The sequence below is a fragment of the Sander lucioperca genome, chromosome 13 (genome assembly GCF_008315115.2).
Source record: "Sander lucioperca isolate FBNREF2018 chromosome 13, SLUC_FBN_1.2, whole genome shotgun sequence".
NCBI lineage: Eukaryota > Metazoa > Chordata > Actinopteri > Perciformes > Percidae > Sander > Sander lucioperca.
Genome location: NC_050185.1, coordinates 32,309,911 through 32,335,841, shown reverse-complemented (window position 1 = coordinate 32,335,841; position 25,931 = coordinate 32,309,911). Strand labels below are relative to the sequence as shown.

Genomic DNA, 25,931 nt, shown 5'->3' with positions numbered 1-25,931 from the left:
AGACAGACAACATGCAACCAGGTTTAAACAAACCAATTTAAGAAAAAAAGAACGTTTAAAAGAAGGTTTTACGTGATATTTAGGCCAGGATCATCATCATGAGAGATTTTTTGGTAACACTTTACTTGAAGGTATCGACATAATCGTGACATGACACTGTCATAACTATGACATGACACTGTCATGAACGTGTTATAAACGTTATAAACAAGTCAAACTTTTATGACTTCTGTCATTAAGCGTCATTCGTTTTTTTGTCATGACAAGTTGACATTGTTTGGGTTGTCTTGATTATGACAAGTTGACATTAATCAAAGTGACATTACCAGAAGATGTCTTGGTCATGACAAGTTGACATTAAATTTGTTTGGGATGTCTTTGTCATGACAACTTCACATAATGTCATCCTGTTTAATGTCAAGTAGTCTTAATAAGGACACTCCAAAGAAATGTAACGTCAAGTTGTCATGACAAAGACATCCTCTGGTAATGTCATCCTGGTTAATGTCAAGTTGTCATTACAAATGTAATGTCAACTTGTCATGACCAAGACAATTTCTGGTAATGTCACTTTGATTAATGTCAACTTGTCATAATCAAGACAACCCAAACAATGTCAACTTGTCATGACAAAAACCGAATGACACTTAATGACAGAAGTCATAAACGCTTAGGACTTGTTTATATAGTTATAGTTATAGTTATGACAGTGTCATGTCACGATTATGTCGATACCTTCAAGTAAAGTGTTACAGATTTTTTTTTTAACATTGCCACGTCCTATTTTGGATGCAGTGTGTTTAAAGGCCTCAGTATGCGTCAAACAAAATGCTTTTCTGATCGTCTGACAGTGTTTGAAACCTTCTTTCAGTGGAATCAAAGAGCGGGCTGCATCCTGCTATAACCTGACAAACAAAGAGTCGACCTTCTCAGCTAACTCTCAGCAAGAAAACAATGATTCTTGTAATGTCCTTTAGGGTCTAACCAGTATCTAATATCACAGGAACAAATATAAATAAAGCTTTACAGTTTCTTTTTAGCCAAATGAAACATGACAATTTATTTCCCCTACGTTATTCTTCACATCTACCCTCAACACCAATGGTCCTTTCTTTCTAGCACGTTAACAAAATGATACAAGTAGCAGTAGTAAATATAATAACTTTTTACCTCTGCCCTGAGCCTCTGGCAGAGACGTCTGGCTATCATGCCCCTGGTATAGGCCTGAAGAGTCAACACGGCACGAAGACGCCTCCAAAATGTCTGCCGGATGAGGAAGCCGCGGCAACGGGCTTGGATGAGAGCAATGTGACGGCGAGTCGTCCGGTAGCTTTTGTAGCACTTCCTTGACCTGTAGACGGCCTGGAGGCGCAAGAAGCCAGACTGCATCTGAAGGAGAGGAAAAGGTTTTAAAAGGTTTTTAATTTTTTACTGTTGCAGCAACATAAGAACAAAAACATCATACTGCATCTAAGAAGAACATATTTAAACAAATTAAAAACTACAAAATTACACATTGAAGGTGTAAAGGACTCACTATTTGGTAATTCTTCCTGCATTGATAACCCCTCCACACCTTCTGGATAAAAGTCACAGCACTCTTAAGTCGGAGAAAGTGAGTCCTACGACAGAAGAGGAGACAGAAAGTAGATTTTAAACATACATCATACGGGATCCCTTTACTCAAGTACTGAACTTCAAGGTACATGTACTTTACTTGAGTATTCCCAGTTTATACTGTATACAGTACCTCTACATCTCAGAGGTAAATATTGTACTTTTTACTCCACTACATTTGTTTGACAGCTTTCGTTGATTTTCAGATGAATTTTTTTTTTTATCCCGTCCTGTCCAGTGAAAACCATGTATCTTCAGATGTGTTGATGTTGAATGTTTGTGATAAACTGAAGGATAAATAATAAGCAAATTCTTAAGCTAAATAAAGTCTTTAAAAGGCCTCTTAGATTAGCTGGAAAATGCATCGTCATAAAGCTGTTTTTCTGACACCGTGAAAAGTTTACTTTTAAGAGATACATGGTTCTTAGAGGACAACGAAGCCACAAACATATGATGATATTATAGAATATGATGTATTGGTGTAGATTAAACTACCCAACAGTATATAAAGGAGTTAAACTTTCATCAGCAGCAGTCATATTAATCCACAAAACTCCGTCCTGTCCTAGAAAGCTCTTCACCTCTCTTTAAGTCCACGCACAGCCTTCTGGATGAGGATGACCTTGTCAGTAATGCCCTGGTCCCTCTCGATCTCCAGCTGCATGTCGTGGTGGTCCTGACAAGAAACAAGCAGAGAGAAATAAAGACGAGGGAAAACAGCTTGAGGGCCCCGCAGTCCAATTTGATTGCCAAATTTGTTTGGTGATATGAACCACGAAAGCACAATATGAACTGAAAGGGTAAAGATCTTAAAAGGTCCCATGGCATGAAAATTTCACTTTATGAGGTTTTTTAACATTAATATGCGTTCCCCCAGCCTGCCTATGGTCCCCCAGTGGCTAGAAATGGCGATAGATGTAAACCGAGCCCTGGGTATCCTGCTCTGCCTTTGAGAAAATGAAAGCTCAGATGGGCTGATCTGGAATCTTCCCCTTATGAGGTCATAAGGAGTAAGGTTACCTCCCCTTCCTCTGCTTTGCCCGCCCAGAGAATTTGGCCCATCTATGAGAGAGAGACATCATGGCTTGAAAACGAGCAAAGTGGCAGTTGGTCAAGGCCACACCCCCACCCTCCACCTTGCCCCCCCCTCTCTCCTCCTCAATAGCATTTAAAGCTACAAACACAGAAATGGCACATCCTAAGGAAGCTCATTGTGGGACTGGCTCTAGTGGCTGTAATTCTGCACCAAGGCTGAATTTCGGGAAAGAGTCTTCAGATACAGTATTAGGGGACCACTAAGGTCTATATAAAAGCATCCAAAGAGCACCATGCCATGGGACCTTTAAAGGAAAAGTTTAGATCTTTTGAAGTGTGGTTGTATGAGGTACTTATCCATAGTCAGTGTATTACCTAGAGTAGATGGCGGTCGGCACGCCCCCAGTTTGGAGAAGCAGACATGAGTACTGACACGGAAGCTAAGCAATGTACTGCTGTGGAAGGAGGCAGCAGCTAAACGTATTTTAGACATCTAGAGTGTAAGCTATATTCAGAATATTTTCACCGTTTTAGCTTGCCTTCAGCGACGGGGAACTGAAGCTGTTAAAATCGCTCTTTTTAAAGCCACCAGACTCCTTTGACAAAAACAGTAATTTTACCTTACAGAACACTGAAGTTGCTGGTGTACCGCTGACTCGATTGGTTCGTTTGTGTGTTAGTTTTAACACCAAAGTCGCACAATAGCACAAACTAACTAACAGATCGAGGCAGCGGTAGACCAGCAACTCACGTGTTCCTCAAGGTAAAATCACTGGGTTTTTTTTTCCAAAGGAGTCTGGTAGGGAAAATATTCTAAATATAGCGTACACTAAAACTGATATTTAGGTTTTCCTTTTTATAGGTAGCTAAAATACATTTTGCTGTGTGGCCCCCACCACAGCAGTACATTGCTTACTGTACGTAGCTTCCCTGCCGATGCTGCAGTAACACCTAATACAACTCACACCTCCAGAACTTTCACACACCCACGCACGCATGCACACACACACAAATAACCTTCAGGAAAATCTTTGTCTTTCCGATCTGCCAGTCATCATGTTTCCCCAGACGGGCCAGGATGATCTGCTGACACGTCCCTCGTAAGTCTTCCTGTAAGGAGAGAGAATCACATAAAAATTGACGACTCCTGGACCAGCAAAAACAGTTTTAAAGACTTTGACGTAGGGCTCATCAGATACTGTATGATATCAAAAAAGCAATACTGATATTTCCTGCATTAAAGAAATGTTGCATTACAATCAGTAGAAGTTACCGTCTTAAACAAGTAGTGCGGTATCAGTTCTACAATAGATATTTATTAAACAGATACATCGTATCCAACACAGCAGTGAATAATACTGCCTGGCAGGTATCCAAATTGGTAAACATGATATAACAGTCCAGCTGTGAGTGCATTGAGTTTCTAATATGTTATTTTGTGAAATAAAACAAGGAATATTTTAATTTAAGACCAATGTTTGTGCATAGACCAACATGGTTTTAATTAGTAAGCTTTATCGGTGCTGGCTGGCGTATCTTTATATTTTGAATAAAGCCAGGCTAGCTTTTTCCCCCTACTTGCAGTCTTTATTTCACAAAGATAAAATAAGGTTACTGGTAACCCATTTAAACATATTTAATCAGGATGAAAGAGACAATAGAAACAGAATTGTAACAGGTGGCAGTAGTTGTGTTGTTGACCTGTATGTGAGCAGGTTTGATGCCAGGCATGAGGACTCGGTAACGGTCCACAAACTCGCCAAAGGTGTATCGGATTGGATAGCCGGCCCGCCGTATCCTGATGGTCTCCATCATGCCAGAGTATCGCAGCTGACGAATACACAGCTCTCTGTCAAATAACTTCAAACAAAACAAAACAGACAAAAATTAAGAGCTGAAGTAAAAAAAAATAAAAATGTATGTACCAAGTTAAAGGTGCTCCAAGCGATGTTGGGTGACGTCACTTCTTGTTGACGTTCGAAGTAGCCCCTCCCTCCTCCTCATCCCGTCCTCTCCCCCTCCCTTCCGCGCACTAACCCCGCAACCCCCACTCCCAAATCCTTCTTGTCGGTTATTGGCTGGAACACTGTTTGTTATGTTTGGTGGTGCAGGTTGTCGCAGTTTGCTTTTGTTGGCGTTTGTGGAGCCTGGGCTATCTACAGAGACCGTGTTTACAGTGTGTTCAGGGGACAGGCGGCTAGCGGAAAGTGAGGAGATGTTTGCTCTATGTGACAAAAAATGTTGTAGCCTAAAAAACATGTGACATCGCTTAGAGCACCTTTAATGAAAAATACACTTATTTTCTTTCTTGCCTAGAGGTAGAGAAGAGGATGTTACCACTCTCATGCTTGTACAGTATGGTAGCACGTAGACTACAGGGAGTTATGAAAACAGGGAGAAACAGCTAGCCTGGCTCTGTCCAAAGCACAGCAAACCCCCCCCTAATATAACAAGTTTCCTAATTAAAACATATCTCTTGTACAAAAATCGAAGTGTAAAAACTGGGATTTCTTGGCCGCAGCAGAAACACCCCATCCAGGAAAATGAACTTGTGATTTTCAATACTTTTGTACCGTGTGTTCATTTGTGAGCTTTAAAAGGTGCTGGTAGGCAGTGTGTCCAGGCCAGAGACAACAATTCAGAAATGTACACAGGGGCTTCAACAATTTTAGGGACCCAACAACGCAAACCTGAATGTGCTGAAGCCTTGTATTTTGTAAAGAATATGTAGGAATTGTTCTCACCATAGGTTTTTTGACCTCGTTGGGTTTTATACAGCGAACGAAGAACGGCTGACACACGCTGAGCGTCCTCATCAGCATCTCCAGGGAACGTTTGAACTGACTGCTAAGAGTGGGTGAGCGCTTCCTCGTCTCAGCACCCTGAAAACACAGACGCACATGCGATCAGGATTTCATATATGTCATATTTTGTTAATGGTTTGCAGCATGTGAAGAAACACTAGACACATTTCAAACACAGTGGTACACAATGAAAGCACGGGATGCACACACTGAACACAACACACGAGTGAGACAGGGAAGAAGACAAAATCTCTGACAGCTGTCTTCACTGTAATTCCTCTCACCGAAGCGGAAAACATGACAAAACTTTTTGTTTCAAAAGCTCCTCCGTTCTCTGGATGTTTTTCTAATTGTCCTGTCAAAAGCAATGATTGCTTTGAGGGACTGAGAAGCGTGTGTCAGAGAGTTTGCTGGTTAATTTCTCATTCACATGAGGCTACATCTCATCAAATAAACACGCTTTTCCCTCTGGTTTCAGCTACAACAAAGTCCACACCTGTAGGATTAAATGAAGAGCTTGAGGAAGGAAGGGTGGGGTGCTCTGGATTCATTGGGTTTCTATCCAGTTAACGTGAACACACAGGGTTTCTGAGTGACCATATGTTGCTAAAGGCTGTTGATTACCTTGGGAGTGGGGGTGCTGGGCTGCTGATAGCCACATAGAAACTGATGAGGAAACAGAGAAGATTAGTTGATTAGTTAAAAGCTATTAGTCAAAAGCCAACACTGTGAGGAGAAAAGTTAAAGGGAGGCAAAAGTCACCAGTGACATCACTTGAAGACAGCAACACCTTAAAAGTCAAAACAAAAGCCAAAAAGGAGGTGAAGAATATTAGTCCACCGTTATAGGTATTGATGCAAGCAAATACTAGTGATGTTAGAGTATTTGTTGGTCTCACCATGGCCACGTCAGCCTGGAAGATCTGCTTGATGAACTTGTTCTTGGACGAGTGGATGAGCTGGATGATGTCGGTGTGGAGGCTGTCTCGGTTTTTCTCCAGGAAGCCTGGAGGAAGAACGGAGAGAGAAAATGTAATCCTTTACTTTAGTAAAAGTACTAATACCACACTGTAGAAATACTCTGTTACAAATAAAAGCCCTGTATTGAAAATAATACTTAAAAGAAGTGCAAGTATATAAGTATAATCTTAATCAGGTGTAAAATGTACTTCATAAATTAAAAGTATAAAAATGTCCCCTGTGATTGTTATAATATTATTATTATTACTACTCAAGCATTAACGTAAAAGCATTTTACTGTTGTGCCTGCTCCGCTCTGCATCAGTCAACCTGCTTACTGCCCCCTCACAGCAAGGGAGAACTAATCACTCAACGAAATCCTGACTGTTTGCTGTCCTGGCTCCTAAATGGTGGAATGAGCTCCCTATTGACATCAGGATGGCCAAAAACCTACACATCTTCCGCCGAAGGCTAAAAACACATCTCTTCCGACTACACTTCGGATAATGAAGAAAAAAAAAAAAAAAAAAAAAAAGTGTATATATATAGCTCTCTTGATACTGCACTTTTCATATGGCTCTTTGTAGCATTACCTATTTAGAGCTAATGTACTTGCACTTACTACTTGTTTTCTGGAGTTTGCACCTTCAAGGTTGAACGCACTTAATTGTAAGTCGCTTTGGATAAAAGCGTCAGCTAAATGACATGTAATGTAATGTAACATGTAATGTAATGTTATAATTGGTTGAGGTGGAGCTCATTTTGAACTATTAACCATTAACAAATTGATTTGTAAAATACTGTTAAATAGTTAGAAATGTTCATCACCCAGAGCCCAAATTGACACCTTTCATAATGTTTTATTTTGTCCAACCAACAGTCCAAACCTAACATTACTATTAAAGTGCTCATATTATGCTCATTTTCAGGTTCATAATTGTATTTAGAGGTTATATCAGAATAGGTTTACATGGTTTAATTTTCAAAAAACACCATATTTTTGTTGTACTGCACATTGCTGCAGCTCCTCTTTTCACAGAGTGAGACATCACACTTCTGTTCCATCTTTGTTGGGAGTCGCACATGTAAACACTGCTAGCTAGTCAGTTGCAGAGCATGAGGGAGTGCCATGCTAGCAGCTAGGCGAGCATTATAACGTGTGTTACAAAGTGACGCACGTTTGTCTCTGAAGTAAAGGCTGGACTACAGTAGAGCTGTTTGGAGCAGTTTGTTAACAGTGTTTTCTGTTGGAGATGTTAAGTCCCTTTGGGGTGGACTTTGGGCTTTTTCACTTTGTAAACCTATTACATGCACAAAAAAGATATATAACACAATAAAGGAAAGGGAAAAAGCCAAAAAGCATAATATGAGCACTTTAATATATTACAATTATTAACATTATTAAAAGGAAAAGCAGCTAATGTTTCACATCTTTTTTCACATTTGTGAAAAATTACTTATTTTTCTGTCAATCGACTAAAACACATTTTATAACCTCTTCAAATGTTTTGTGTGTGTGTACTGTGTACAGTATTTGAGTTGATGTACTGAGTTACTTTCCACCACTGCCGGGACCTGAATCAAGGTCCAAAATATACTCAACCTAATCATGTCAGGTAGGGTTTTATTTAACTGCCACGGGTCTCTTAGTATCTATGACTTTATTATATCACAGCTGCTGGTTAATACACAGAGCATTAAGGGGTTGGTGTTCTCTCTCTATCAGGTCGACAGAATCCTCTCTTGAAAGTCTGAGCCAAAATAGCAGCATAATCCATTCCAGGAGGCGAGCGAGAGAAGGAGGAGCATAAAAACAAAGCCTGAAAATGTGATAAAATGATGAAACAGAACGCACCTCTGGTCTCGTAATTCACCACACCAGCAAAGTGTTGAATACCAAACTGGGTTGCGTAGCTGTTTTTAGGAGGGATGTAGTTGTAGTTGAGCTTGTGCTGGGAGTTCAGCTTGTACAGCATTGTAGCATCAGTTCCCTGACAAGACAAAGAACCATCGGCTATAAAGAAAAGCAAAATAAATCTGTCGACTTCTTTAATATTGAATTGTGGCTACAAATGTGGTTGACACTTCAAATTATCTTGTAAAAGGCCCAAAACTGGCCCAGCTCATCAGTAAATCAATGTAACACTTAAACAATTGACTGTCGTAAATCTCCCTTGAATTGCACCTTCGGGAACTTGCTCTCTTCATCAATGAGGGAGATGATGTTCATGGGTTTGTTGGCAATCATGTCCAGTGCGTCCTGGTTGTCTGTGAACTCGATGTGCTGCCAGCTGATATCCTCCAGGTTGTACTCCTCTTGCTCCAGTTTGAAGACGTGACGAACAAAGAACTGCTGCAGGTTCTCGTTGGCAAAGTTGATGCACAGCTGTTCGAAACTACAGTGAACACAAATCAGAGGACAGAAAGCAGGAGAGTGGGAGGTGTGAAAGTACAGTATTAAATTGGCGGAAACAACATGGTTTGATGATACAAACTTAGGTTCAAACAAGAATTGACCAATAATGATGTTTTCTAATCAAATGACCAAGTATAAATCACCTGTTGACGATAAAGTTCTCAAAACCAAAGATGTCCAGCAACCCGATCGACCTGCGTATGATGTTACTCTCGCAGGATGGCGGTCTGAATATGGCAGCATTGATTTTATCCACAATCCAGACAAACAGCCGACCGTATATCCCCTGGAAGATGAAACAGTGAGAGTGAGGTCAGTAAGAATACATATCTTTAATGTTTAGCCATGCTAGCGGGGTGGCTATAGGGATATTATATGCTTATTTTCATTATGATGTGTTTGCACATTTACACATCTACATCACTGCAGCAAGGTGAGAAGTTTAACCACTGGAGGTGAGCAAAAACAAGATGTTCAGCTGCTGCTAAGTTGTTCTTAAAAGGTCTCATTTAATGCCATTTTTTTAGGTTCATATTTGTATTTTGGGTTTCTACTAGAACCTGTTTAAATGCTTCCTAAATCTTCAAAAACTTTTTTTCCTCATACTGTCGGTAAGAATATACCTGTATTCACCCTTCCGTATCTGCACTCTGGGAGTCTCAGCACCGTCATTGTAGCCGTGGAATGACTGTAATGGCACTGTAGCTGCACTTTCTACCAATATAAAGTACAGTTGTGACATCACAGCTGTGCAGAAGTCCTGACAGCTCGTTTAAAGCCAGTTTCTGAATACAGGCTGCGTGCATTTCTCTGTGGATTGAGCATTTTTATACTTTTACAGTATTTATAGCACACCTCAACCTGCTTTATAATCAATAAAAACATGGAAATCTCACTTTCTACAACATGGGACCTTTGAAGGCCATGAAAAAGCCATTTTCTCAATCAGCTTCTCACTATGAGTGATGGGGTCCAACATGAAGTTTTCAGCTAAAGTTGGAATGATTTTCAGATCAGAGATTTTTGTATTTGTGGTAAAAGACCGGTACCTTGACAAATGCGTCCCTGACATCTAGGCTTTGTTCCATGCTGAGATGTGTGGCAACACTTTCTCCACGTGTGATCAGGGTTCGTGTGGTCAAACACACCATCACATCCTTAGGATCCACCTACAACAGTGCACAACAAACAACGTTAGAAAAATGGCAATGTGCTTCTCTTTTCTAAGACTGAATACTAAACGTCTCCCATCACTTAACGAAGAGATATCGCTGTATTTTAAGCAGGTGATGGCTTTTTCTGATACATACCAGTGCCTGAAATGGGCCAGTACTCTCACCTGTACTGTCATCTCTAAATTTTGTCCATGAGTACCTTTACTTGTAATTGTTATTAAAATAATTATTATTAAGCTGATATTTATTTTAAAATAGTCTATAAATCATGATTTATCATGAAAAAAACAAGCAATTCTATGTAAAAACAGACATTCAGCATCCCCATATAACCCGACTGGAATGATCCTTTGTTTCATAACCCCCTTTTCAGGCACTGCGACTATTCAACTGTGAGAATGGCAGTTGAATCAGACTCCTTACACCGAATCTTTGAAAAATCAACTATTTGGGGTCACCCCTTCAAGATATACGTATTATATACTGCTGAATTAGGGTACTGGCACCCTTTTTGGTCCAATTGAGGCACTGATACATACTAGTTTGGTATTTAACTTACAAGACCAATGTGTAGACTTGTAGTACACACACATGCATATGCGCACGCACGCATGCACGCACGCACACACACGCACACACACACACACACACACACACACACACACACACACACACACACACACACACACATATATATATATATACACACCTCCATGAGGGAAGCAGCAGTTACCAGGTCAGGAGATCTTACAACCACACAGGCGTCCAGGTTGTCGTACGTACGAGCTGATGGTAACCAAAAAAGATCATTGTTTTCCTCACAACGCTTTTCTAATCAGTGCATTATGTATTTACTATGTGGTTCTATTTATTCCATTGTCAACAAAAGCAGAACCCTATAAGCTAAGTGTAGGTGTGCAGTTCATTGTACCCTCGAAGCGCAGGTTGCCCATGTGCAGGATGGCAGCCAGCAGCTTGGAAATCTCCCAGTTCTCCGTCTCAGTGAACATCAGGACCTTCATGGCCGACATGATGCTGGAGTAATCACTTAGGTCATCACGACCGTCACACACTGTACATTTACCCTGGAGGGTAAAAGACACTAACAATGTTAGGTTATATTTATAAGCCAAACTAGTGGAGTGGCTCTAGGAACAGCAAGTTGGTCTGGTAGTTGTCGCTGTTTGGATGTGTCCTATTGAAATGCTCAGGGAAGCTGCTGTGTGCTGACCTTCATTAATGTTAACCTGATGTACATTTGCCAGCTTCTTATTCCTCATCCCTGACGCATTTTCTCTTACTGTATAAAACCAAAATATACAATTATAATAAAGCATAAATCTCACCCCTGTAGAGCTGAAACGATGACAGAAAATCAATCTGCAATACATTTTTTACAATTGATTCGGTGTTTGTTATTCTTGTTATTTTCAAGCAAATCTTTTTAAGCATTTTTGTGGTTGCTGCTTTTATTTTCTCAGCCGGAGGGTTAGGGTTGTTTACCGGAATATTTATTTACCAATTATATTATTAAAAAAGAGAGTAGAAAAAAAGGTTTATTGCATACATCATGTTACAATGCAAACAAGACAACATGTCAGCTAACTGTGACCTCAACATGTTAATGTCAAGTGTGGATAATGTGACGTATTGGTCAGTTTTATGTATATTCATCAATATATCATACCACACTGGAGATGGATTTTAACAGATCCAGATCTCTGTTTTAATAAAAGCTCAATAATTACCTCATATATCAGTTAATACACACAGACATACAGTAAACATGATGTAATGGTATGTATTGTGTGTCTAGTGTGGACCCCAGTAAGAGTAGCTGACTGCTGTGCTCCTTTTAATAAACAATAATAATAGCCTCTCACACAACCACAGACTCACCATGGTGAGGTAGGAGTAGTCTGTGGCGAGGCCTAGGCCCAGCTTGGCCTTCATCTCAGGAGCCATTCCCTTCAGCATGCAGTAGAAAACATGGTAGTTCCTCTCATCTGGAGCCTGGAGGAGAAGCGGGGTGAGAGTCAGTCGAAGAAATAAAAAAAAAAAACTGAACTGAAAAGGCCTGAAGTCACAACTGTTTCCTTAACTGACACTGAGGTTGTGTATGATATTATGATCCAGTGTCTCACCTGTCGACACACACGAGACTTCTCCAGCAGGTACTGCTCTATCTTGGCTCCTTCAATGGCCCCTCGCTTGTTGAAGTGGATATCTATATACTTCCCAAAGCGACTGGAGTTGTCGTTACGAATGGTCTTGGCATTGCCAAAGGCTGAATGAATTGACAAATCATACGGTGAGTGAGGTGATGGGGAAAAGTGCAGAAACATAGAGAGAGCTGGGTAACAGTGGAGTCTGACAGTGCACAGCTCAACTGATGTAGCTTGATGTAGTATAAAATGATTGACACTACTATTACTAAGGTGATGTGATGTTTGACAGTATACCACTACTGAATAGAAGAGTGATAGAGGTTCAAAATGCATTCGTAACCTGGAAAAAATTAAATAAAAACATTTGAAAGTTGAACATTTACATATCCATGCAAAATGGGAAAACTCCACCTGCTGCTGAAGATCATTTGATACGACTGAAAGCTCCAGAACAGCTAGATTTGACATGTATTTTCCAAGATTTGCATGTACATTTGAGCGTCAAAACACTCCTTATGTCTGACCTTCGAGGATGGGTGTGGCCTCTAGGACTTGCTGCTCTATCCAGGAGTGTTGCCCGCTGATGGCTGCGAGGAACTGCAGAATCAGCTTTGTGCTCTCTGTCTTTCCAGCTCCAGACTCTCCGCTGTCACACAGAGACGGCCGTTACACACTCGTACAACACACAGACGCACTCTCTTTCCCAACATTTTGAGGAATACACTTATCCGCTTTCTTGCAGAGAGTTAGATTAGTAGAGCGATGCCTCTCTCATGTCTGTACGCTAAATATGAAGCTACCGTCAGCAGCCGGTTAGCTTAAAAAATAATCTACTACCAGCATCTGTAGAGCTCATTATTAAAAAATGTATTTTGTGTGTTTAATTTTTTTTAAACTTAAGTGTAAAAAAGAAAAATTGCTATTTTACGGAGTGGTTATGTGCCAGACTCAAATCTTCTAACTGTTGGACAGAGCCAGGCTAGCTGTTTCCCTGTTTCTAGTCTTTGTGTCAGCTGAATATTTCATGATATATGTATCATTCCTCTCATCTAACTCTCAGCAAGAAAGCAAATAAGGTTATTATTTACAAATAATATCCTAAAAATATGCTAGAATTGAACATCAATGACAGTAAAAGGACAAGACTCTTTGTAGTAAACATGTTTTTAATTTTCTAAGGAAACTAAAACGTGCATTTTAAGATTTTAAGATGTGTTAGTGGATTAATATTGAGGCAATATACACAGCATTTCTATTTTTTTTTAACTGTCAATACCCTACATGAGTGCTGGAAGGTTGTGTGAGTGCTGTTGTTGAATTTGTTTTATGAATGTTGTATGTGCTTCACTTTGAGCCCACCTTAATATGTTCACACACACCTGATGATGCAGCACTGGTCCTTGTTGTTCCGCTGCATGTTGAAGTAACAGTTGTCTGCTATGGCGAATATATGTGGCGGCAGCTCGCCTATCTTCTTATTGGTGTAGAGGCGGATATGGTCTGGAGTGTAGATGGGTAGCAGCTGGTAGGGATTGACTGCTACCAGGATCGAGCCGGTATACGTCTGCAGGAACCCCGAAACAAAAGAGTGGATGTTTCATAAGACATTACTCTCATGCATTTTAGAGACAGAATATCTCCTACTTTTACAAACTACTGTTGTTATACTTTCCAAATCATTGAAGATAGTTGTAAATATGTATACAATATCTTATCTAACATCTTACTGTATTGTGCCTATAGATTGGAATTTCTAGTGTTAAACAATTACAGCTTATTTTACTTTAATTTGACTGATTAAAGAATGTAACGCCTTTACAGATTGAAATCAAGGATCAAGATTCCATTGCCGTAATCACAAGAAATTGTAATTCTTGCAGCAAATTTCTAAAATCATTACAGTGATTTATGATCATGGATCTAGTCATCCAAATGTGTTTCATTATGCTTTTATTAAAGAGCTACAGAAAAGGCCGGAGCTAAAATAAGTTACTGAGTGAGTAGCCTACATAAGGAAGAAGAATTAAAATCTGTCATTAATAAAGCAAGAAAAGGGAAAGAAAGTATGTTAGGAGGATGTGGCAGCGCAGAATCATGTTAGAATATATTTTCTGTCACACCAATTATTCTATTTTAACTTCATACTCACCCGTCCACCACAATTTGTCTACATGGAGAGAAAGAAAAACACAACCAAAAACTATTACAGAACTAACTAGGAAACTCTCAAAAATAATACGTTTTTAGGAGGTTACTCATTTTGGTCAACTGAGCCGTTAAGGGAAAGTTTGGATTTTTTGAAGCGGGCTTGTATGAGGTATTATCCGTAGTCAATGTATTATGTCAATGTTAATTTATTTATATAGCACGTTTAAAAACAACTGGGTTGACCAAAGTGCTTTATAAGGGAAAAACAACAATAATACAGAGTACGTCACAAAGAAAAATAATAAACAAATAAAAGGTAATAATATCTTTCCTTAACTGGAAGGAAAGGCAGGCGTTGAATAGATGACTGGTCTAAACCCATATACAAAGAATTACATGAATCAAGTTGTGAAGTTATGAAGGCATTGATCAACCTCTCTAAGTCATTAGGACGTAGACAGGCAGACGTAGAAGCTAGACCTGACAACGGAGGAAATTTGCTTCTCAAATGTATCTATAGTAAATAGCGGTTGGCACGTCCTCAGTTTGGAGAAGCAAACAGGACTGAAGATAGGAAAGCCCTTTCCGACGGGGAACTGAAGTAGTTATGTAGGCTCTTTACAAAGCCACCAGACTCTTTTGACAAACAGTAATTTTACCTCGCAATACATGGGAGTTGCTGGTCTACCGCTGCCTCGATCGGTTAGTTAGTTAGTGTTATTGTGTGACCACACTAACTCTTTTAAAAAACAGAAGTCGCACAATAACATAAACAAACTAACCAATCGAGGCAGCGGTAAATCCCATGTTCTGCAAGGTAAAATTACTGTTTTTGTCAAAAGGGGTCTGGTGGCTTTGAAGAGAGCGACATAATGGCTTCAGTTAGAGAAAATATTCTAAATATAGTGTACACTTCTGTGTTTACGCTAGCGTAGGAATCCCCGTTTCTATTCCCTTTATAAGTACACCTGTAGTACTCAGTCAAAGAAGGATGTGAGGGATATTCTGTTTAGTGCTTTATTTATAGTGACAAGTTAACTTAACTGCGGGATATTGAAGGTACATGTAAACAGCTTAACCTCAATAAGGACTTAACTGGGCTGTGGCCAATTTCCATGTTACTCCCTCCACGTAAAGTGAGGAAAACGCTATCTAAACATTTATGTCCTCTTTAAGAGTTGCAGTGGGTATTACAAAGAGGTACTAACATAGATGACGTGCTCATTATAGCGGATGAGGAGGTTGCGGAGGATGCCAGCTTCGTTGAGGTCGCCCAGACGGATCATGTCCTCCACCCCGTGGATGGAGGTCGGGTGCATGGGCTTGATGTTGGTGGCATTCTGAGGGGAAATCCAGTGTTCCTGCATGAGTAGGGATAGAAATAAGAGTAGATTAGAGTGGAAAGTGGTCTGGCAGATTCTGGTTTAGCACAATGTATTAATAGTTTGGTAGTTTTGGCCATCACATTTCTTTTGGTTATGATAACATCATAATCACCAAATGAATTGCTGAGATGTGGGAACATACAAAAAAGTCACACAAACAGGACAAAAAACACGAGCAATTAGACGATCTGACAGGTTGTAAACAAGCCACCAGTTGCTCCAGATTATAACCTAAACCACTTTATTTGAAGATAAATCTGAAAGTGAGCACACCTGAAATGTTGATAATAATCCCTCATTAACATGAACTTTCGTTAAAGAATGTTATGTTCAGCTAATACAATATCAGAACTGACTTCCATGTTCATCACCAGTTCACTCATGTTTGAATTTTATGTCAATCCTTCCCACACTCATGCTCATCTCAGTACAGTGCTACTATGTCACCTTTATTCTATTTTTAACCTTTACAATAGTTACATTTGCAAAGAATAATTCAAAAAGTAATTTCAGAACAAAATAATTTCAATGTTTTTAGCATGAGGCTTTTAAATTTCACTTGTTTGCACGCTTACATTTTTAAAATTATTTCTATAGAACAATCTTTGCAATGAAGCATTTCACTACACATTGTATACGTATGACAAATAATGATTTGATTTGAACTCACTCAAGTATGAAGTCAGTCTGTAATCTGTGATGGATGTTTACAACAGACAATTTAGGGAACAATTTTACCATTGGCTTTTGTTTTCTCTTTTTTTAAAAACTGGCTAACCTGTTGGTTTGTTTACAACCAGTCTGATAGTGTTTTTATCCCTGTTTGACTTCTTTTCAGCCAGGACTATGAAATTAGTGGGTACAACGTTGTTATTATTAAGGACACAACAGTCAATGTGTTCTGGTGTTGACTTACACTCCCTTCATCATCCAGAACCTGGATCTGTCTAGAGTCGCACAGTTTGACCACGGCTCCCACAGGGACGTCAAACTCTCGGCCCGTTTTAAGGTCCAACCACACATAGTCCCCCTGGATTATTATAAAAACACAGCTCTGGTTAAATATGGACAATTTCACCTAGAGTTAACACAGACAATTAAAAGAAAAAATGGCAAATAAATTAGAATTAGAATGAGAATCAGGTTTATTGCCTAGTAAGTTATCACAAACAAGGAATGGTATCTCAGGGCATAACAATAAGCATAGTAAGAGAAAAGTAACCACCAGAATCATAAATAAAAAAAAAATCCATTAAAAAGATGTTAAATATTTCTGTTTTTATATGAAAAGAGCCCTCCAATGTTTGAAACCAAGATGATGGAAGGTGCAAAAGTTTGGTAACTACCAACAAGTTTTAACAGCAGACAGAGGTGAGTGTGAGCCGTTATGTGATTGCTGTTTTTGTACCTATTGAATAATAGGAAATATCAAAGTTGCATCACACACCCAGAGTTGCCTACTTTTTCAGCTTCCAACTCTCTGAATGGAAGGATTAAGTCTGAAAAAAGTCTTAAATCTGACCACCTTCATCCCAGTATGGACGTGATGTAACCCCTGACTGTTAGGATCTGCAGCACTTTGTCTATTTCCCCTCATTCTCCTGTTTTCCCTTCTCCCTTCCTGTTGTATGCTTGTTTTTCCCCTGTCTGTCTGTGTCTAAGGCTGGGCATGGCTGACCTACATTCTGCTCATCAGCTCCAACTCCATACACCTGCTGCTCCTCAAACCTGTGGTCCATCTCCCTGATTATCTGCTACCTGATTTTAGCCAGTCCATTCTCCGTCTTCGCCAGTTCGTTGTGAAACGCCTTGGTCTAATCTGAGAGTATTTTGTTGTTGTTCAGTCTTGTTTATTTTTGGAAACCTGCCTCAAACCTGCTTTTTCCTCTGTGCCACTGACCAGCTATAGTCACCTGACCCCTCCAGCCTCACCTGTCGTCTCTGTGGATAACCTGCCTTGGAAATCGTCTTCTATTTGATCACCTGCACTCTCTTTTGACATTAAACATTGTTTTTCAACCACCTTCTGTTTCCTGTGTCTGCATTGTGGGTCCAGTTAAAACTATTGCTAAACATAACACTGACCTTAGGGCTTCATGTTGTCAGTGTTAAGTGGTAAGATCATCAGTTACCTTGATAGGCACCAGGATCTAGTTATTGAGGTGGTAACTGTGTCTGACTGACTTAGTGCTTCTAAAACGTGAAACAGTGCATAAACTTGTTTTCATTTGTTATTCTTGCACACCTCAAACCCACTGGTTTGGTAAATCCTAGTGTGGGCTGCTAAGGTTTTAGAAAAGAACATTAACATAATATATGCTACATTAATGATTAAACCATACTGGGAACTTTTAGGTGTAAAAAGATAATTCTGTGGGCTCTTAAAGAGTAAGTTCACCTCAATTAAAAATAACTGTTAAAATAAAAGCCAAAACATGTTGGCATGTTCTGAAGAACAGTAACTTTTACAATCCAGTATCTTCCTCTGTTACACTGACAGTCTCATGAGATGTAGTCTGTCATTCATCTCTTGAACACCTCCCCTCCCATCATGGGCCACTTTGCTTTTGTAAGACGTTTTTTGATGACACAGCAATGACAGTGTGGACAGACTTCAATTTTTTCCATACTTTCAAGACCTCTTGACATTACAAAATGTGTTATGTTTTCATCTCATGTTTGGCGTTTATTCAAGCTCTGCAGTGTGAAAGTTTTCCCGTTTTTCTTGACGATATTTTTGTGAATGAAACATGCCCTTGATTGGAGGCAGCCTTATATAGCTATTTGGTGTGAATCTACGAAACTACTGATCACACCTAACAAACAAGCGATTAATAACACCTTTGTGCAGTTGAGGGGATATAAAACAAGATTTTGACCTTGACTTGAAACACTTTTATGAGTGAACCTCACAGGAAAACGTAAGAGAGATTTAGGATAAGAAGACAAAAATATTCTTGCATAAGGCCCAGACAGGCTGTCAGTGTTCCATTACAGGGTCCTCTGTTTGTTGCTATGTGCTCATGATTAAAAATGAATGAAAACAAAAGGTGTGCCAGGAATGCAATGTGCTATGACATAGTTGCCCCTTCTAGGGGAATGTTGGAAATCCCTCTTGTGACAGAACGTAGAATAACATGTTGATAGCGGCATTGGCAATGCATAAGCCTGAGAAGTGCAGTAAATATTAATAATAGGCTTATTTTAAGCATTAAATATTCTAATATAATGTGGATATTAGTGGATATGAATTAAATGTGTATAATATTATAAAGTGAGATTGACAGCTCTAGTCGGTGAGGATACAGACATACAGCTTTAGCCTCATCTCTAGAATGATATCATGTTTATAGCCATCAAGTGCATATTTACAGGCTTTTTAGTTTTAAACAGAATCAGCAGTAGTACAGTACAAAGTATTCAGCTTTCTAAAGCTGATATAATCTGATAGCAACAGTAGTCATTTCAGCCTACAAACTCCACGGTAGTCGGAGTACCATTTATGAATTTTAAAGTGGTACATCTGCCCCTGGTATCACTGTAAACTGTATTATGTAATGTGTGACAACAGAAAGCTTAAAAGTAAAAAAAAAACTGAGATGAGCAAAAAATAACAGGGTGTGAGATGAAAGCAGACATCTCAGTCATTTCTGCCCAACGTGACTGACCTGCTGCAGAATGACCATGGTTCAGCCTCGCGTTGATACCAGGACATCAGAAGTCACCATGTGTGGGCTCTCTGCAAAGGAGACACAACAACCTTTTTATTGTTTTTTTAGCATCTGAGTATACATTACAAATTAACAAACAATATACAATATATAAGATATTTCTGAAAACATTAAAACTATTATTAACTCTGTGGGTAAGCTTATTTTCTTATATTTGATATTTAAAGCAGCCATATTATGCTCATTTTCAGGTTCATAATTGTATTTTAAGGTTGTACCAGAATAGGTTTACATGGTTTAATTTTCAAAAAACACCATATTGTTGTTGTACTGCACCGCTCTCTCTCACTGCTGCAGAGCCTCTTTTCACCTGGTCTCTGTTTTAGCTACAGAGTGAGACCTCTTTTCTTCTTCTTCTTCTGTACTATCTTTGATTGCACTGCACATGCCCAGTAGCTCAGATGTAGATCATGTCAGCTAGCTAGCTCCATAGACAGTAAAAGAAAGGCTGTTTCTACAACTTCGGTCAGTTACAAGGCAGGATTAGCTGGGAGACTTCTAAATGAGGGCGCACATGTAAGTAGTTCTTTTGTAGATTATGGTGAACTTGTGTGTGTTGTAGCAGTGCTTTGCTATTGAGAACGAGGTAGCATGCTAGCGTTAGCATGCTAACGCTAACGCTACGAGCTAATGGTTGCGGTTAGCCTGCTTGTGACGTCACAAGCCGTGCCGCTTTTGAACAGCTCACCCAGAGACTGAAGGCAGGACACATTCAGAAACTGTATCTCACTCTAAACAGCATGGATGGATTTTTTTCAAAGTTTGTATGTGTGTGGAAGCACCAGAGACACAACATAACACCCCAAATCCCAGTAAAAGTGTTTTTTTCATAATATGGGCACTTTAATGTAAAGACACCAAAAACAATGCTTTGTATTGAACTGTTTGTGTAATCTTTTTGAACTCTGACTTCTGGATGTCAGACTATGTCCCCCGTTGCTGCATCCAGAGCAATCCAAGACGGTTGTGATTGGTTTAAAGAAATACAAATAAGCCAGAGAGTTTTTAGTCTATATCGACGACGTTCCACTTCCGGGTTTGTTCAGGTGCCGCCGGAAATTCCACCGGATGTCCCTCATTTTAGGCAGGATGTCCCTCACCTTCTGCTTTCTTTGTGCATCCTAAGCTCCAGTTGATTTATGAGAACTATGGTTAACTGCTCCATATACAAAACCTTGTACCATGTATTATTACCAACCAGGTGCTGCAATGAAATTGTTTTCCAATTTAACTCAAAGTTGCTTTTTTATCTTCCACTATGTTCACCAACTAGTTGCTAACTGTGTGTGTCTGCTGTTTGGTGGCTGGCAGATAGGGTATGGTTGGTTGGAGCTTTTTTTTGTTTTTTACTTTGTTGTTGCTGAAAACAAGGTTGATTACAGTGAAATTTGCGGGACAGAAAATCAATAACAATTAACTGAAAGAAGGGAGGTGATAACTCTCCCTCTCTTGGGTTTGTCACTACGAGTGACACCTTTAACATTATACCATATATACATATTGATTAGACAAGATACTTACTAGACAGTTGGCTAACAGGCCACCCAAAAAATGTGTTAAGTTCATACCACCCAGTAATATTAGAACATTAGACAGCAGGGTTAGAGCAGAGATAATCAGCCATGTGGTTCAGGAATAGGGGGGTTAAAGGGTCTGGTGGGGGCTGTTAAAGGCTTACTTGGCTAATCCCATTGCTTAAGTACAAGCCATAGTTGTTACAGTCGTGACTCATTTTCGTCCCCACTGAGCCGTTTTTCTTTTGTTACCCTCATTCACTATGACGAAGGTGCAATACTTTGAATACAGTATACGATGGCCTTTTTGTTTCCAGTTGACTATGCTAAATTAGAATACTTTTGAATCTTTACACGGTCACATTTTGCAGTTGTAAACATAGTATACTTACAAGCAACATTTTATAGTGAAAACAGAAAAATAACTTCAATTTACTGATCCGTTTCTGCTGCAGTCCATGTTTGTGTGCCAATACCTCATTTTAAATGCAGGGACACGGTCCAGTTTGGAGCTTTCATGAAATAAAATAGATCAATTTGAATCAATTACTGTATGATTTGGATAAAAGGTGAAAAGGGAAATGAACATCTTCCCTGCTAATTCCTTTTTGGAAATACCAACAAGTTGGCCACATAAATAGCTTGTTTGGCTAAAAAAACAAACAGACAGTATGAGTGATGAAGTTAACCCATGCCACAGGGGGAAGGGATAAGTGTAAAGTAAAAAACAAAATCCACAGATTTATCTGGAATATGTGCAGTAAACCTGTTGGAGAGCAGCAGTGCAGATATACTATATACTATTCATACACTATATATATATATATATATATATATATATATATATATATATATATATATATTTATATATACTACCGGTCAAAAGTTTGGGGTCACTTAGAAATTTCCATTCCACTCCATTACAAACAGAATACCAGCTGAGATCAGTTGCATTGTTTTTTTAATCAGGGCAGCAGTTTTCAGATTACATTATGTTCTTACATAATTGCAAAAGGGTTCTCGACTGTTGTAGAAAGAAGTGGCTGATCTTTAATGCAATATCTACATTGCCCATTATCAGCAACCATTCATCCAATGTTCCAAAGGCACATTCTGTTTACTAATCTGATATCATTTTAAAAGGCTAACTGAGAAAACATTGGAGAAACCTTTTGCAATTATGTAAGCACATAATGTAATCTGAAAACTGCTGCCCTAGTTAAAAAAACAATGCAACTAATCTCAGCTGGTATTCTGTCTATAATGGAGTGGAATGGAAATTTCTAAGTGACTCCAAACTTTTGACCGGTAGTATATATACACACTACCATATAACTAAATTAGTACAACATCCAGTTCATCTCTAGCCAACCATATGCGGAAAGTCACAATGTGCTCAGCTAATACCAAGACATAGGCTGAGCTGTGGTTCTTCTTATCCAGAACAACAGGGGGCCAATCTGGCAACTGTTCCTTAACACAGACCTAACTCAGACCGATAGATCTCTACTATACAAAGTGGCCTTCCCTGTATCCACAACCCCTAACAAACCCAAATGCACATGCACACGCACACGCACACGTGCACGCGCACACGCACACGCACACGCACACACACACACACACACACACACACACACACACACACACACACACACACACACATAGAATAAAGGAATGTATCTGACTAACATCCTTCACTCAGTCAACCTGCTGAGAGATTTCCATGTAATGGCCAACAGCAATCTTGCTAATGCCTTGGCTGCTAATCTGTGTGTGTGTGGCCTATAATGCTAACAAGCATGTGTACTGTATTTGTGTCTTACTTGTGACTCACATGGCAGGGATTCAGAGGTGCAGGCACAGAGAGGCGTGACGCATTCATTGTTGACCAAAAAAGTTTAATGTTTCCATGTCTTCCATGAGTTCTGGTGGGTCGGTCTCTGCAAAACATAACACAGAAGTATCTTGACTTCATGATATCAACACTGTTAATGCAGAATTCATTGTTGGAACTTTATTAAGCACTGTGGCAAAGTACAATTTTTGAGGAACTTGTAGCTACTGTGCTTTAATACTTCCACATTACTACTTCTATTTATCTGACAGCTATAGTTACTTGTCAGATATATGTCAAATATGTCAAAAATACATGTTCTAATCACATTTCATGATCATCAGCATCATTCATGCAGTCCTATAGGATTAAGGGTCTTGTTTAATGTCCTCTTTGCCCATTTCTTTCTTCCCAGTTGTGCTTCTTGTAGTCTCAATATGTGTGCATTTGTCGGATTAGTTCTTCAACAATTACTAGTCATTAGTCGCGTGTCAAGGGAGCTGTTTTTTCCCCAATTCCTTGTACAGCTATTTGCTAGTAATAGTATTTTACCAAATATCTGCCTCTTCCTATTACATTTTTTTCAGAGAAATTATAGACCTATCCTAGTAAGGCTTGTGCCAAATCCAATTGGCTTTCGGATCGTATATCGACGATTGAAGCGATGATCGACGATTGTTTTTCCCCCACGCAGATGTTAAGGCGATTCTAACTAACTTATTATAAGAACTAAGTAGGAAGATTTTAACAACTTAATAGGAACTAAAAAATAATCTCTAGTTTGCACCCTATTGTGCATTTACAGATGTTTCTGGTAAAGCGGCAAGTCCCCGTTAATTCTGGTGGAGTGCTGATGACGATGATTGCATTGGACCAGTATGAAGAACTATCAGTGGTGGAAACAGCTCTGGAGAGAAATGGAGTTGTACTGAACTGGTGCTTTGTTTAAAGCTAATTCACATTTTTCTGAGCTCAACTGCAGTACAGTACTAGGAAGTGTGTCACAGTACTAGATTCATTATATGGTCAGCATTTCTTATGTATCACTGATTTGATTGTGCAACTTTAAGACGTTTTAAGCACACATATTGATTGTATCAGTTCACTTTTTCATATTCTCAGACGTTATATTGTGTCTACAAAGTCCATTCTAGACCTTGGAAGCAGCAGATAGACCCCCTCCCATTAACTAACTTTTTCTGGAGGTGCATCTCATTTTCATGAAGATGTGGTTAAAAGCTTTATTTAGGCCATTTTTTATTGGACCTCGAGTTAAGGACTGAAACAATAGAAAATACTAGAACTGAAAAATGATCTGCAACTATTTTGACAATTGGTCATTTTAGTAATTTTTTCAAGCAAAGATAGTAACAAAAAAAAAAATCAGTTTTCAGCTTCTGAAAAGAGAGGATTCGCTGCTTTTCGTTTTCATAATTCACTTTTATTTGAACAGGACAAGACATTTGAAGACGTCACCCTGGGCTTTAGGAAGTTGTGACAGGTATTTTTTAAACTATTTTTCAACATTTCATCGGCTGTACGATTAATTGTTAATAAAAATAATAGTACAGTAAGTTGCAGCCTTACTTGAGTTAAGATCCTTTTTGGGTCAAGCTATCTTAATATTATCTTGTTCTGATTAAAAAATGTACAGTTTTGCTGTATGTGACTATTGCTATTCACTTAGTTATAGTTCCTAAAAACATTTTTAATGCAACAATTACTACTGATACTCTGATTCTTTTCTGTATGGCATTTCTATCTGCTTCTTGCATTGCAATTAATTCTCTAACTAAAACTGTTGTCTTATCTGGCAAGAAGTAATCTCTACTGGAATATAAATTGGAAGTAAAGAAACCAAACTAAAAGCAACACACACACACACACACACACACACACACACACACACACACACACACACACACACACACAAACACTACAGCCAATTGTATTTACTTGAAGGGTACATAATGGCTCCGCTAAGTGCTGAAGAGCAGTAAGAGGCTTTGGCCTAAAGCTACAGCAGAGCAGCAGTGGCAGCTCTGTGGCCTGGCTGCAGGCTAAGCCCTCAGCCTCGACCCACGTTCACCTGCCCCTCTTACCTCTTAACACACTTTGTAACGTCCCCTGGTCTTCCTCCTGGTCTTTTCTGTCCTGTGTTTTCTACGAAGCCGTGAGGAGGCCCAGAGTTGACAGGATGGTTGATCAAGATGGTACAGGACTGGAGAAGAAGCTCAGAGATGAAGTTTTTCTATTTGTTCCTGCTTTGTCTATCAGTCCCCTTCTTTGTTTAAAAGTCTTTTCCACAGGCTTCACCTTATTTTCGTTCTCTCGAGGTCCCAGCCTCCTGTACTGTACGCGGTTCAGCTTTTGCGGCCCACTTACAGTTTGATGTCTGGGTCAGTGACGGGGCTCTCCAGACTCTCACGCTGTGTGTCATTCATGGCTGCTGATCCTGATTAGCTGGGAGGTGGAGCCTGTTGGCAGCAGACACAGAAACCAGCTGGGAGGTGGAGAGGGTGCTGACCCATGGCATGATGTCCAAGTTGTTGCTCTGGTACCACATGCCAAATACATTTAAGGGTCAGTTCACAGAAATTACAAGAAAGAAACTATAAATATTTTGGTTACACTTTACTTGAAGGAATCTACATAAGAGTGACATGACACTGTCATGAACGTGTCATAAACATTATAAACAAGTCATAAACGTTTATGACATAACGCTTCTTATAGTAAGTGTCATTTGGTTTTTGTTATGACAAGTTATGGTTAGGGTTAGGGTTCATGTGTCATGACTGTGTCATGTCACTCTTATGTAGATACCTTCAAGTTAAGTGTTACCCATATTTTTCTTACTAACATCTAGTGGTATCTTACCATGCAGATATTTTTGGTTTTATGTGCCAGATTCTGAGATACACTACTACACAAAAGTTTGGCATGGCTGGTATATTGATGTTTTTCTTCTTTCCTTCAATAATGACTATTTTAACTGAGATAAAAACTCAGAAACCAAATCTATCATTTACATTTGAAATAGTTTTGGCCCCAAAAGAAGAAGAATTAAATGATTCAAACGTCCATGTTGTTGATTGTTGGAACATAAATTAAAAACATATTTTGCTGGCCACAACAGCGC

At 39.3% G+C, this 25,931-nt stretch overlaps 1 protein-coding gene across 5 annotated transcripts in view; it reads right to left on the bottom strand.

Annotated features, from left to right (window-relative positions):
• The window catches only part of myo7ab (myosin VIIAb), a 50,578-nt gene extending 25,337 nt beyond the window's left edge, over nt 1-25,241 (bottom strand). For 2 of the 5 annotated variants that reach the window (XM_031308103.2, XM_036008702.1), the window contains exons 1-24: nt 24,892-25,241; nt 22,790-22,895; nt 19,376-19,446; nt 16,624-16,737; nt 15,531-15,683; nt 14,324-14,341; nt 13,554-13,738; nt 12,699-12,820; nt 12,151-12,293; nt 11,906-12,019; nt 10,938-11,091; nt 10,716-10,792; nt 9,881-10,000; nt 8,975-9,117; nt 8,601-8,811; nt 8,271-8,406; nt 6,355-6,461; nt 6,081-6,122; nt 5,397-5,534; nt 4,354-4,512; nt 3,670-3,762; nt 2,199-2,293; nt 1,538-1,622; nt 1,171-1,389 (exon numbers count right to left, since the gene is read on the bottom strand). In XM_031308103.2, the coding sequence (XP_031163963.1) occupies nt 1,171-1,389; nt 1,538-1,622; nt 2,199-2,293; nt 3,670-3,762; nt 4,354-4,512; nt 5,397-5,534; nt 6,081-6,122; nt 6,355-6,461; nt 8,271-8,406; nt 8,601-8,811; nt 8,975-9,117; nt 9,881-10,000; nt 10,716-10,792; nt 10,938-11,091; nt 11,906-12,019; nt 12,151-12,293; nt 12,699-12,820; nt 13,554-13,738; nt 14,324-14,341; nt 15,531-15,683; nt 16,624-16,737; nt 19,376-19,393 (2,646 nt within the window). In that variant the 5' untranslated portion in view covers nt 19,394-19,446; nt 22,790-22,895; nt 24,892-25,241. The remainder of the gene's footprint in view (nt 1-1,170; nt 1,390-1,537; nt 1,623-2,198; nt 2,294-3,669; nt 3,763-4,353; nt 4,513-5,396; nt 5,535-6,080; nt 6,123-6,354; nt 6,462-8,270; nt 8,407-8,600; nt 8,812-8,974; nt 9,118-9,880; nt 10,001-10,715; nt 10,793-10,937; nt 11,092-11,905; nt 12,020-12,150; nt 12,294-12,698; nt 12,821-13,553; nt 13,739-14,323; nt 14,342-15,530; nt 15,684-16,623; nt 16,738-19,375; nt 19,447-22,789; nt 22,896-24,891) is intronic. The other 3 variants (XM_031308105.2, XM_031308104.2, XM_031308106.2) reach the window with 3 other exon arrangements.
• Between the last annotated feature and the right edge of the window lie 690 nt (nt 25,242-25,931).